The sequence below is a fragment of the Erigeron canadensis genome, chromosome 3, assembly GCF_010389155.1.
Source record: "Erigeron canadensis isolate Cc75 chromosome 3, C_canadensis_v1, whole genome shotgun sequence".
Lineage (NCBI taxonomy): Eukaryota > Viridiplantae > Streptophyta > Magnoliopsida > Asterales > Asteraceae > Erigeron > Erigeron canadensis.
The window spans coordinates 5,552,522-5,567,572 of NC_057763.1; the positions used below are offsets into that span (position 1 = coordinate 5,552,522).

The following is a 15,051-nucleotide window of genomic DNA, read 5'->3' on the forward strand; positions in this document are numbered from 1 at the left end:
TTTTAATATATTCGAACTTTAATTTAAAACTTTATCCATATGTTTAATCATAGGTATAACACCCACATAATGAAAAAGTTTGAAGGAACGAATTAGTGGATTGAAGAATTCAAGCTCGAAGACAAAGAGAAGCGGGCTTTTCCAAAGAATTACTGCAGTTTTCCCACTCCCTTTTATTATCATATACAAAAAAGTATCTTCCACTTTCCTACTAAATCTCTCTTTATTCTGGCACATAAATGAAGGGATCGAAGAGATTATGGCAGATCATGTTCACCAAGAAATGACCTAAAATTGGATCTTGGTCTATTTGAGATTGTTCCTTTTAATCGTAATCAAAGATGTTTTCTTGTCTCTCGTTTCTTTTCTGAACAAATTGAAGAACCTAATGGATCGAACTCATCCTTGGCTGCTACGAAAGAAATAGGCCTTGCGTTGCGGAAGGAACGTTCTGCTCTGAGTGGAAGGCAAGAGCTCCTTCCCTCCCTTCCTTATCGACATTAGCTGTATCCCATATCTCCCCATATCGTATTTAACTAGACCCCATCCCTCGCTTTGACTGTTCACCATATGTGTATCGTACCGACCCCATAATCATACGTACAATAATTTATTCCTTCTCCCCATATCACTCATTCACATGCCATCTCATTGTTCACTCAGAAAATCTTTTTGTTTAAGACAGATCGCTTCCCTCAGTCAGCGGGGGGCCTAGTCGATGTAGGCCCCCAAACGGCGGGCAGACCAGTCGAAGGAGTAGTTCACTTACCTGTTTGTACATATACGATACTCATACCCATATTACGATACATATGTGTTCACCCTATCTTGCTTTCACGGCTTTGACCGGGAACCAAACTAAAGAGCCAATACACCAACAACCAAGAAACAGGAGTGGGTGGTCCCTAGGAACGGCAGAAAGGAAAGACTGGTTCAAGCAGATACGAGTGACGAAACCGGTGCTGATCAAAGACATGCGCCGAGTGCCAGGAACATGCCATGAACCGAGATACAATTTGAATAGTGCCAGGTACAAGAAAGAGTGGAGTTGATTTACATATACTAGTACCTGAATTACAAGTGACGAAAGCAAGAAAGAGTTACTAAAACCTCGGCGCGGGGTAGAGCAGTTTGGTAGCTCACAAGGCTCATAACCTTGAGGTCATGGGTTCAAATCCTGTCTCCGCAATACTTTTTGTCATAAAATTGTATGTTTTACTCTGGTAACTAGTAATTAGTTAACCCTTTTTCTTTTGGGGTAGAATTATATACTTAAAATATAAGTTTTGTTATTTATAATGAAACTCTAAAGGAATTTGGAGCATAAAAGTGTTTATTTTCGTAAAATGTTTAAACTTTATCACTTTAGATAAAGTAATTTTCTTCTCGAGTTATGAAAGTATAAAATACGGTCCGGTCCGGTTTTACGCGGTTTTTTCTTTGCTCAAACCGTAACCGGACCAAATAACCCGATTTTTCAAATCTTAAATCACCTGACTAGACTTTAACAATTTAATCCGACCAAACCAATCCAAATACCGCGGTTTGGCCCGGTTAAACGGTTTGATGAACACCCCTAACACAAACAAAGATATTTATGGTCAAAGTTGCAATCAAAAGACTTGACAAGTCAAAATTGGACATTCATATGAGACGGAGGGTATTTAATAAGCTATTATTGACAACACTTAAATTGTCATTATCAAGAAAAAATCTCCACCAACGTAATCATATGGTGAAAGTAGAGGGCCGCATCTTATGGTCCTTAAAAACTGCGTAATATCTTGTGCTATTTATAAAATAATGTTTATTGATCGAAACTACGACTCAATTTGTGTGTGTAGGAGATATAAAACGATATGGATGTTGAAATTTATTCGACAATGAGCCTTTGTAAGCACATTTAAATGACAAAATTGATGCACGTACAATGCATGTTTGTTTAGTTTAGATCGAATTTCAAAGTAAGATATATAAGAGAATATTGATGTTGATTTTACGCCTCATAAATATGTAGATAATATTGTTCATGTACTGCTTGAATATGGGAGAAGCGAAAGTGTTGATGTAATAGGAAAGTATTCGAGACTCCTCGTGAGGCCGCATATTCTATAATTATTATGCAATAATGAAGGTTGTTAGGATCAAAACCCTACCTAGTACTCTAATTATAAAGTGGTGCTCGATGTATGTAGTTCAATGATGAGTACTCAGTTGTTCTTTTGATTCAATTTAGGCACAAGACATAATCAAGAACAAATAAGATAGTTTGTCTCTCTGGTAAGCTGAGTTTTGACAAATCACTCACTGTGCCATCAAAGGCTTCGACAAGATATCGGCACGAAAACATAAAGTACAAAAAAGCACTAAAGCATCTACGTATAACTTGACATGCTTTTTGTGGCCGCAATATCACTTGACGTTTGGGTACCATTAAGCCTTGAATGCTCTTGTCAACTTTCTATCAAGCATTAATTAAATGTCAAATAGTGGAATGACTCTGGTACTCACCAATGGACAGGCGGACTGATAACTCACTATTGGGTATATATTAAAGGCATTGGGTAACACCACCAGGCCAACGGTCAAACCGACCAGGTTATTAGCGGCGACGTTGCCGCTAATAGTGGGTCCCGACCAGGCTGACAACACACTTACTGACTAAGATAGTGGTTGATGAAAACGAGGTGACACGTCACCGCATTAGCGGCGACGTCGCCGCTAATGCGGTGACGTGTCACCTCGTTTTCATCAACCACTATCTTAGTCAGTAAGTGTGTAGTAGTAACAGTGACATGCCATACTTTTTCGAACTTGGTAATGAAAATTTGCCATACTTTCATTGGATAAATTAGTCGTCATGTAGTAACAGTGATGCATGTCATACTTTGTCGACCTTGGTAATGAAAATTTGCCATACTTTCATTGGATAAAACGATGGTACCCCATATTTTTAGATACTATATATGGTACTACGGAACTATATTGAAACAATATAAGTTTCTGAAAAAAATTTCTTCAGTATAGATATTTATTTTTTCAAGCGTATTGTTTCAAGCGTATTTTTTCAAGCGTATTGTTTCAAGCGTTTCAAGATATATATTTTAACAGTATTTGTAGTTGATGGTATTGTGTATCTTTCTTTTTCAAGCGTTTTGTTTATATATATATATATTGAGTATAGATGTAAATATATATATATATATATATAGAGTATGGACACCATTAATAGTTAATGAGGTTGATGTTTACTTGAATTGTTTCAGATGGATAGTTTGGAGGATATTTGGGCAGACCCAGAAAACGTACGTATTGAAGTGCCGGATAATGTGTTTGAGCAACCTGATGCAGACGGTGAATATGAATGCGAAGCTGGGGACTTTGAAACTGATGAGGTGTTCGGTTCCTTTGAAGAATTAACGGAGTGGGCTCAAAGAACAACAATGGATTTGGGTTATGTTCTAGTTATACGGCGGACGAACAAAAACTCAAAAGAGGTGGTGAATAAAGTGACACTTATATGTCACCACGGTGGAGCGCGCGATGCAAGGTTAATTGGCCCACCCAAACGGTCCAGTAAGATAGGTTGTCCCTTCACTTTAATAGGCCGCCCTGGGCGTGATGGTGGTTGGAGGTTAACTGTCAAGGATTGGAGACACAATCATGATCCAACTACCAATCTGCAAGGGAATGCATACGCCAGACGGATGACGGATGAAGAAAAGGAATTTGTGGGGACCCAATCGGATCGCGGTTTGTACCCACATCAGATCCTGGTAAACCTCAAACTTGAATTTCCAGGAAACTTGACTCGCAAAGGAGACATTACGAACTTCCTAAAAGCGAGAAGAAGGTCGGGGCAAGCAGGGCGTACTCCAATGCAGGTACAAACATTAAATATTTTATTATACTACGTTGTTGGAATTGACTTATTTACTCTATCCTGGTCATTAATCGCAGGTTATGTTTTCACTGTTGCAAGAGAAAAGGTACTTTTACCAGTTCACCACAAATAACAAAAATGGACGCTTGGAGAACCTATTTTTCATTCATCCAACATCAATGACCCTATGGCGCGCATTTCCCTGGGTTATTGAAATAGACTCCACTTACAAAACTAACATCTACAACATGCCGTTAGTTGAGATCGTCGGCGTGACTTCAACGGGGAAGACCTTCAGTTTAGCGTATGCGTTTATCGTAAACGAGCGGGAGGCAAATTATCAATGGGTTTTACGATGTCTTCGGTCCACCCTTGATGATAGCTTTGCCGTTCGTGTCGTTCTTACTGACAGGGAGCTGGCCTTGATGAGAGCTTTGAAGGTTGTTATGCCGGAAGCAAAACATCTGCTGTGTAGGTACCATATATGGCAAAACATAATGAAGCACTGCGAACCGGCATTGCGTATGAAGAAAGATGTTAACATTGACAGGCTTAACGTTTGGTGGAAAAAAGTCTATTAGTCTCGGACTTTTGACGAGTTTAAGTCAAATGAGAAGGAGTTAAAGGAAAAACTTGCGGGTTTTCCAGGCGTCTACAAGTACCTGACCGATAATTGGTTATCCCCATACCGAGAGCAGTTTGTGTCCTGTTGGGTCGATGAACACCTCAACTACCAAAACCACACCACAAACAGAGTGGAGGCCGAGCACCATTTACTGAAGGAAGAATTGAGGGGGAAATGCACATTTACTAGAATCCTCCAATGTGTTGATTCTGTCTTGATCAGTCAAGAAGCAGAAATAAGGGGCCAACTGGGGTATAGCAACGGGACCCGGAAGGGGAAACATAATTACAACTGTATGAAGGACCTGTTGGGAAAGGTTTCACTTAAAGCTTTGGACATCATGGCTGATGAAATTGTACGCTTAGACAAAGTCCTTAAAAGACATGTTAACAAATGTGGGTGCAAGGTTCAGTCCAGTTGTGGGCTACCATGTGCCTGCAAGATTGCCGAGTACATGCAGCGCGGTTAGTACGATTTATTACTTGTATTTTTTCATCAAAAGGACATAATTTCGTACACTTATTTATATAAAAAAAATGCAGGGACTCGTATACAGCCTCATGTCATAGACCCTTTTTGGAAAAAGCTTGACTTAACACCGTGGACATGCGTAGACGATGAAGACGAAGAAGACGATGTCCATAAAGTCGTTGATGGTCTTACGAATTTCTTGGATCAGCAACCCAAGGCTCAAAATAAACATTGGTTGTCAAAAATTAAAGACATGTTTAAGCCTGGTAAGACACAAGTGAAAGATCCTCTTGTTCAAAAGACCACACGCGGAAGACCAGTCGGCTCGAAACAAAAGCCGCCAAAGGTATACATAATACATCTAAAAAATTATTTGTCTTATTCAATAAATACAGTATATATAACTACCTCAGTTAAGGAAACTGATTCTTACTAATGGTCTAGGTGCCAGATCTCAACACCAACCCACCTGGGCTACGAAAATCCAAGTCCAGTCGACCTGGGGAATATAAGGTGCCAGATTTGAATAAACCCCCACCTGCGCATCCTGCCAGACACAGTACGTACGAGCCGTCCCAGTCCTGTCGTTATCCCAAAAACCGAAAATTGTTCGACGATCAATTCCACCCTGAATCAGAATGTGTCAAAGATAATCCTGACATTTTCGGAAACCTGCACCCATATCCAGGTCTTGATGATATATATACGTGGGGGGACCCGTCCCAATCCTTCGGGGTCGGGGATACACCATATGTGACACAAAAATTATATGGATTCGGCAATACGTCCCAAGACCATTGGCTCAACTATGACCAACCATATTCCAACTTAGTAGATGACATCTTCGGGCCACCACCTACACAATCTAGAAATGCACCCATATATGAATCAAGGCAGGCGCAGGTTTCGGATCCGGAGTCAGAGGCACAGTCATCGGCCAGTTGGGTTGGGTATGTTGCGGAACCGTATAACGCCAGTCTTTCCAAAAATTACGATTGGGTACTAGGTGAGATACCATCGTACTTAAGGCCGTACGTTGTAGGCGCACAAAATGTCAAAGGAGACGGTAACTGTGGATTTCGAGCTACCGCTGTAGCTTTGGGGCTAGATGAGGAGATGGGTGCAGAGTGGGTTCGTACGCAGATGCTCGCGGAGTTTGAATCTGACCTCGATGGGTACATGCAAATGTTTGGGCAAACAGAGGGCAACCGAATGTTGTCGGCGCTGCGAACATCTTATTATGGACGAAGCCGGCCCACACATCATTGGATGAGTAAAGTGTGGTTCCATATCCTCCTGACTAATAAGCTGGGTATAATAGTCAACTGCGTTAGCCTACGTGACCCCCGCACAGTATTTCCGATGCATCACGGCTTAGATCAGCTGTTATTCAAACAACCGATAAGTATTGCTCTGATAAACAACGAAACCCATTTTGTTGTAGTGAAATTAGCAGGCGACTACCCAATGGCCTACAAGAATCCGGAATGGGAATTTCACGCAACCGATCCTGCACGTAGACTAGCATTAACGTACGCAAATCAAGAAGATGCGTATCAAAATTGGTTTTACGCAAACATGCCAAGAGTACCACCAGGCCCTCCTATTATAATAAATGATTAAATTCTTTCAATGTTTTATATAGGTTGTTTGTATGTATACTTTTTTTATTGTATATATTTTTTATTTATTTAAGAAGTTGTTCCAAAACAAGTTTCAATCAATAATTTTTCATACTTTTCTGTTGTACATACATTGACTCTATAATACTCTTCTAAAGTTGATTCCAATCATTTTTTTATCTACAAATGTATAAAAACATAAAAAATTACAAATGATTATATCACGGAAATCAAGATTAGAAAAGGAAATCACACTTCAGTTGAACGATGAATACAAACAATAAAAAAAAGGGAAAACTAATCACTTTCATCATCACTATCACTATCACTATCACTACCCAACCGCTGTGTGGGAGCCCGTGATGTGCTAGGCCCAGCATGGGATGATGACGTGCTAGGTCCAGCTTCGAATGATGACTGGGTCCAAGGGCTACCTTGGGCGAATATATCATTGATGTTAAAGGACGGTGACTGCTGGGCTGGGAAGGGTTGCTCTAAATCCTCTGGGAGGGGGAAATGCAGTCCACGTGTTCCCCTAACTACACGCCCAACCACACGAGTATATCCCGATCGTGTCCCTAAAGCGTCCACATATGTCTGCGTAGGCGGTGTATTGGGCACTTGGGAAAGTCTTTGGTGGGTATCAAGAAGCCGCTCCTGTAGCACATGAAAATTAAGTTAATAATTACTAAAAATTAGTTATACTTAATATAAATATACAAAAAAAAATTCTTTCTCCAGGATTTGTGCAAGATCTTACATAAATGGGCATAACTGCGTCCTGCACCATCCCATCTCGTCTTGTGTGGGCCCACAAATAAAACTCGGGCGGCTCCTCACGTCGCCCGTCATTATCTTCCTGTATATACATTAATCAAAGTTATATATTTGTATGTGTATCTCTGTATAGATATATGTTTAAGTGCGTGGATACAAATAATTACGTATAACTTACAGCGTAACGCCATTCACGCTGAGCGTATGACTGCCGACCGTGAGTACTGACAAAAGTATTTTGTTGCTGCCTGTTTGTCGTGTTTCTTTGGGCAGCAATCATCCGGGGCTCGCTGGTCCAGTAACCCAGTAGATAACTCCACGCCTGTGGAGGCATCCCATACGGAGGTTGACCCTCCAGTTCTGCCAGCCTCTGGGACCCACCCCTGTCAGTGAACCAAGTCTTCTTGAATTTTGCTTTTTTATCCCTGTAGATCTTTAGGGCATCCTGACGTATCATCCTGGTCACGGCCTCTCGTAACGGGTGATTTTCTGGGTGACCTAGATATGGTTCTAAGTAGAACCGTCCCTGCAATAGTACCAAGTAATAGTTAGCATCTACCATTTTTTTTAAATAAAGTATTTAAAAAGTAAAAAAAATTAGTTTTATACCATAAGCCAGTCAGTAAGTCCATCCTTGATGGGCTGGGGCACCTGATCCCACGACTCGTAATTATGTGGGACGGTAGCGACATAGGTCCCCAAATAGCTCTTGTACCACTTGGCGTGGTCCCCGATTGCCTGCCACCTACTTAGATCGTTATTCTACATAAGCGAGATTCGGCGTCCCGAATTCTGAAACTCGCACTCCAGATCGTTGTTAGCAGCAGCAGCTCTCCCTGTGCTAATACCTGCAAAACAAAATAAAATAACAAATATATATATATATATATATATATATACATATGTACCATATATTTATATGCATCGTACATTAATATATACTTACCACCCGTACGCCTACAACCCCATTCGGGATTCCACCCCCAGTTTGGAGGGTCGTTGCCACCATCTCCCCCGTGAAGTGCAGCCATTTTAACCTACATCAGCCGTCCGATTTTATAAAATAACATAAACAAACATAAAAGTCATAAAAAATGTGCGACCTAAATTAACATATTTTGGACACAAATTTGTTTTCCAAAATTATTATACCTAAAATGACCACTTTTTTGCAACTTTTTTTCAAACCTTCGTTTATAACATTAATACTAACCTAATAACAACTATATTAACAATTACAATCATACTAAAAGTGTTTTCTAACTAAGAATCATACTTTGAACTATAATAAACAATAATTATAACTACAAATGTTTTCTTAAATATTTATGAATTTCTAAAAATCATATCATTCCTAACTATAATAACATAAGTAATCTTTCCTAACTATAAAACTATAACATTTCTATAACTAATACTTTCTAACATATATTTACTAACACTTGTTCCTAACATATATTTTATATAACATTAAACTATAACATTTATATAACTAATATTTTATAACACATATTTTCTAACACATATTTTTTCTAACTTTTTTTTCAACATATATTTTCTAACAAAAAATATAACAATTCTATAACTAATAATTTCTATAAGAAATAAAAATTTGATAACATTATTATATATAAAAAGGTAAATGAGTGTTACCTCGTCTAAAAAATGGTTTACCGGAAAAAAGAGTAGAACAAATAACGGATGGCTGGCCGGCAAAAATATTAGTCGCCGGAAAACAATATCGCCGGAGTAAACCGGAAAAGTTTCAAATCTGTTTTCCCGTATATCAATGGTGGAAAATAGGTTCCCCGCAAAACTGGTACGCCGGAAAATATAATCGCCGGAAAAATGTCGCCGCTAAAAATACGCCTGAAAATGGACTCCGGGAGGCCGGAAAACGTAGGTGGTGTAAAAAAGAAAGTTGATAATGATGATGAGGGGATAGATGGTCGGATTTGTGAGTTATAGTAATGGAGAAGAATGGATTTTTTGGAGAAATTAAAAGTTTTTACGGAGGAGTAAAATGGAGAAGACGAACGAAGAAGAAAACAAGAGGGTTGCCTTGTTTATATCGACGATGGATCTGTAGTGGGGGGACCCACTATTTGCGGCGACGTCGCCGCTAATAGTGGGCTCACACCCACGTGATTCGTCCAGTTAAAGCCGTTGACTGACAGATGGGGACCCACTATTTGCGGCGACGTCGCCGCTAATAGTGGGTGGTCGGGTTACTGTTTTTTCCCTGGTCGGGTTACGCGCTTCGATATTAAAAGGTCTAAGGATGATTAAATATATTATATTTGTATAAAAATATGTGGATTTAATATATGTTTTGTGTATTTAAAGTTTGAAATAAAACAGATAAAATATGACTCAATAAAATGGTTAATTATTTTTGAAGTGTCAAAGATATAACATGAAGCAAAAGATTAAATAATAAAAGGAAAAGAAAAAATGTTGCCGAGTTGCTGTTGACTTTTGACCGACCGAAGGCAACATACTCGGTTTCCATTGATTTTGGGCATGGCTATTTACTAATGCAAAATCCTAGAGATAATTAGTTTTGTTTTTGGGCTGCCCTCTTGCTTTGACGGTTTGACCGACACCTTCACACGGAAAAAAAACAGGCCCAAGCTAATTGGGCCGTTAGGGGTGCTTGGCTGGACTCCAGAAGGCGACAACCCTTTTTGTTATTACTCGAATGTTTGACACAGATTCTTTCGCTGCGGTTTTTGACGAATAGGCGAACAGACGGACGACCCAAATTTAGGTTATTTCTTCCCATGAATAATTTACTTGATTAAATTTATTTTTCAGTCGGTATAAACATTGATCTTTTTAGATTATGATGGTATGACTGATTGAATATCTGTCCGTTATTATTTGATTTGGATTTTTCTAAGACAATATATTACGAGTTAACGATTTGTACAAAGACCATTAGCATTAGGGATTAAGACAGGTAGTTTAATTAGATTGTGCCAAAAAATTATTTTTGTTTAATAAAATTATGTCTATACAATTTAGAATAAATATTTGTAAAGTTTATTGGGTGGATAAATGTTATTATTGGGATGAGAGGGATAGTTTTTGCTATTACTGTTTATAGCCTATAGTTTACTTTTGCTTATTTAGTTCAATTTGCGTTTTAGCTAACTTTTGCCTTAGTTAATTATAGTTAGATTTTTTTTTAACTTTCAAAACAATCAAATCCGTTATAAATTGGCTATAACCACAGACGCTCTTCGTAGGAACGATATCCACTTATCCTATCTAGTATAAGGTATTTAGCCATTTAGTTTTGATCGGTACTTAAACGTCGATCACGGACTCCGCTCAAAAACAAATTGGAAGTTTTTTCTATATAAAAAGACGATCGTAGAAGAAATGTAGAAGAGGAGAGAGAATAGATCACCAGACTAATTTGTTAGTCATACAAGTTCTCTTTACCCTTACGCCCGGCGGACTCACCAAGTCACCAGCAACCCGCATGAGCTAGGGGTACCTTATTTAACATTCAGTTAGGTGTAGGTTAAGTATCATGTGTCGAACTTAATCACCACAACTCACCTCGCAATTTGTTGATTTTAAATAAAATAAAGAATATTTATATGTTGTACACTTGTACCTAGAAACATATATTCCATTATTTTGTTTAATTTGGTTAACACAAAATCGGCAGACCAACCAGTAGTATCAGAGCAGACATGTTTATTCATAACTTGTGATCCGTAATGACAACATTAAATTTCTTAAGAGTGACAAATATTACAGGATATAAAATTGATATTAACACCGATACCAATCTTTAGATAAATTAAAAAGCATTGGGAAATACTAAAATAGCCTGTAGTGTGAGCAGCTAGTGTTTGAGAGCAATAGAGATGGGGTGAACCCTAAAATTGATGTACTTAGATCGAACTCTAGAAGATGATCCTCTAGTTGATGCCCACCCAAGACGATAGATGTTCTTGGCTCGGCTCCCCCATCAACAATTGCAAGGCACAACACATTCTTCTTAGCTTCCACCATTAAGTTTGAGCCAGATAGTTTAAACTTTTCTGATACCATGTTGCCTTCCAGAACTAGATCGATATCCGGGACCGCTGGTCCGGTTATTGACTTTGAAATGGTTTTGGAATCAAAGCACGCCCCAAATGGTGCGACGGATGTTACCCTTTTGATCTTCTTCAGTGTAGCTTCCTTAACGAAATCTTTGAGAAGACGTTTATATATGGAGGCATGCAAAGTTGTATAAGGTGCTATAGTACTTATCTTGGTCCCCCCAACTCCATTCTTGTCGAACGATAGCAATGATGAGTTAAAAGATACATGTTTACCATTGATTTCGATTTGCTTGACACTGATGAAATACTCATCTGATGGAGATCCTTCTGAGGAAACAGGGGCGGTACTGACTGGATTGACAACGAGTGGAGTCCTGGCAAAGGATGAAGATTGGTCTCCGATAACAGGTGGCATATAATACGGGCCGCCACCAATAAAAATGTCCCCTAGTCCATTTTTGGATGATGATGGTAAGCAAAGAGCAAACTTTGGAGGCAAGTTGAAAGAAGATGAAATTTGTGAAGCCAATGAAACTTGGGTTCTTGCTAGACCAACCAACCCTTTAGTATTGTCACCAGGTAACCCTTGTAGAATGTCTTCATCCGCACAAGAGAATTGGAATTTGGGTACATCATAATCAATCAAAACATAGCGACCATCTGTCGAAGATGCCCTCATAGTATCCTCACCAAGCTCTTGAGCTGTCAAGTATTCGGTAAAAGGGTTATAAGCGAAAACACCACACGTGTTGTTAGAGCAGCCAGGTCTAGGTGTTAGGTTGCATCCTAAACAGACAGACCCCATGGCTTTCTTGCATTTGTTTGAACCACACGATGCTCTTTTATATGAAGACGAATTATAAGACCTACAATCAAACCATACAGATTGTGCTCCTAGATCAATCAATGCATCAACTACGATAAACGACCCTGGGTTAAGAAAATCAAAGGTGGTGTAATACTGGAGGGTAGTTTGGTTCTTTCGAATCGGGAAGTGAATGGCAGTGTTTTTAGGAAGTTTGTTTGGATCTAAAGCAGCATAAGAGAAGGCTACTATAGTGATGAGAAAGAAGAAAATGAGAGTGGCAATATGGCTTTTAGAAGTTGCCATTGTGTTGATCGATAGAATGTGCAAGTTTCATTATGTGATTGCATATGCTATCTTATAGTATACTCTTGCATCCAGTTGCTGCATTTTCTAATCTGGTCATAGATGGCGACTCCATATATAGTTTAATGCTTAATAATAACCACGTTGGGCGATTCGATTCTTGGAAAATAAAAACCACGTTGTGAGACATCATTCGAAATCAACAAACAAATAAATATATGAAGCAAATAATATACATAAAGAATAGACATAAGCCATTTTGTGGATGAAATGTACTTCACAAAAGACTATTTATCAACACATAATGTGGATCAAATTACAACCAATTCATACCCGTATTGGATGGAATCATAGTTGTTATTACTATTTGTTGCTTCCTTTAATTAAATTTAAACTTGGTCAAAGCTTGCGTCTTAAAACCCTGGCTAATTAAGTCAGGTTATAAGTTTATAACAACGGAGGTCTAGATCTTATCCTTTAGCAAACATGAATGACACTTTATAATTATAATATTATATATATAGTCACACCTTACAATTATAATGACATTTTAATATTGGAAAATGAAATATGAGGCTGTTAGTCATCTAAGTTGAGTGAAAAACCCCTCACATACTTTTTTTTAAACCATAAATATCATAGGGGTCAAACATTTATTCAAAATATTAAAATATTCGTATGTGATGGATTTTTCACTCAAATTTGGTGTATAACAGTTTCATACATACTTTTTTCTTTTAATATAATAAAATGTAGACTTTGCAATTATTTATTGTTTTAAAACAAGGATAACTGTGTCCAGGATGTATCTGGCAAGTGCTTGTGTGCTTTACAATATAGAATATACGAAGACAATGATCATCATGGTCCATTTAAAGGACCCAAAAGAGTAAAGTAGCCTAAGGTTTAAACTTTGGAGCATAATTATTAATTAATCTAAAAGCATATGTATAACCACCACTTCAACAAGTATAAGCGGAGAAAATATGATACAGAGAGTCTTATTTTTTGAACTTCCGTTTAAAAAATACTGTCAAATATCAGGTGATTATAATTTACCAGCAGAATATTTCTTGAAATATAAATAAAAAAAAACAACAAAACTTAAAGGTTTAGTTATGTAATATGTAGGATATAATTAACATCAACTTTTCTGCACATTCTTATTGTTTAAACGAATAGAAACTTTATTCTCAATAAAGATTCCACTAATTGTATTAGAATATATAGTTAATCATGAAGAGAAGTTTTGTTTTTGTTGTTATTGTTATTCTTATTATTATCATATTTATAACTAGATTATTTTCTCACGTAATACGTGAGATAAATATATAAAGTGTTCACAAAAACATAATTAATAGTTATTAAATAATATTTTAAATTAATTCTATTATGCAATTTCTTTTATTTTAATCGTAATATCTTTAATAATTGTTGCACATAAATATATTACATATCTTTGCAAAAAGTATTTAAAAGTAAAGTTGTCATCGAATGACATGTATCAATACTTTTATATTGCATGTCATTTTTACTATGAATACTCATTTTGAGTTAGATGGATAATATCATAAACTTTATTATAATTGTCATATTGTTTTAATAGATATATGGGGTAATATATTTTTGAGTTTTTCATTTTATTACATTAGATAAACATGCTTTATCTATATCTAATTTTACATCGTCATTATATAAAACTACAGCAAACATAACCTACCAACTATATACAGTATTAACCATTTCATATATCAACATTTTTCAACATACGTACTACTTTTTTTTATAGCGACAAATTTAAGCTCAATAATATTATCTATTAATTTAACCATAAATTTATGGTTAAAATTATGGTTATAATAAAATCAGTCTTTAACTCAGGGAATATTTTGCCGTATTTAGAATTAAATTTACACCATATACAAAAACATGACGTATATATCATACTAACCAATTTTAACACAATACATTTTTGGATGACAATATTTTCATATTTCAATATGTTTTATCGTGTGATACGCAAGAAACATATATAGTTAATGACATGTTAAAATTTTAGAATATCATAAATTGGCAAATATTAAACAGGTAAGAATTAAACCAATAAAAAACATGAACTTACATTTGTGATCGTTTTGATTTTGGTTACCAATGACCAGACAGTTGAAAAATGGATACATCATCTATTAAAAGTCTTGCTAAGTAAGTTTTCGTTCTTTTGGATGTTTTTTAATTAATCCGGGTATGTCTGCATTGTCATTGTACTTTTCTATTAACATTTTGCTCGAATAATTTAGATATACACTGAAATTACTAAGCAACTTAATTATCAATTTATATATCACATGCTGTGTTAATCTAAGTTAACATAATATCATAATATCATATCAATTTTCATATAATTTGACATTCGGTCCGGTTTCCAAAACATTGATTTAATAAAAACGTTATATGATAAAAATCTTATACAAAAATTTTTATAACAAAATTTTATT

General features: G+C 36.8%; 1 protein-coding gene and 1 non-coding gene across 2 annotated transcripts; one reads left to right on the plus strand and one right to left on the minus strand.

The window, feature by feature from the left end:
* The first annotated feature begins 1,115 nt into the window (after positions 1–1,115).
* On the plus strand, positions 1,116–1,189 carry TRNAM-CAU. The gene has a single exon. It is a non-coding gene; the product is annotated as a tRNA-Met (tRNA).
* Positions 1,190–11,074: 9,885 nt separating this feature from the next.
* On the minus strand, positions 11,075–12,587 carry LOC122594187 (probable aspartic proteinase GIP2). The gene has a single exon (XM_043766655.1). The coding sequence runs from the start codon at positions 12,554–12,556 to the stop codon at positions 11,216–11,218; it is 1,341 nt and encodes a 446-aa protein (XP_043622590.1). The 5' UTR covers positions 12,557–12,587; the 3' UTR covers positions 11,075–11,215.
* Between the last annotated feature and the right edge of the window lie 2,464 nt (positions 12,588–15,051).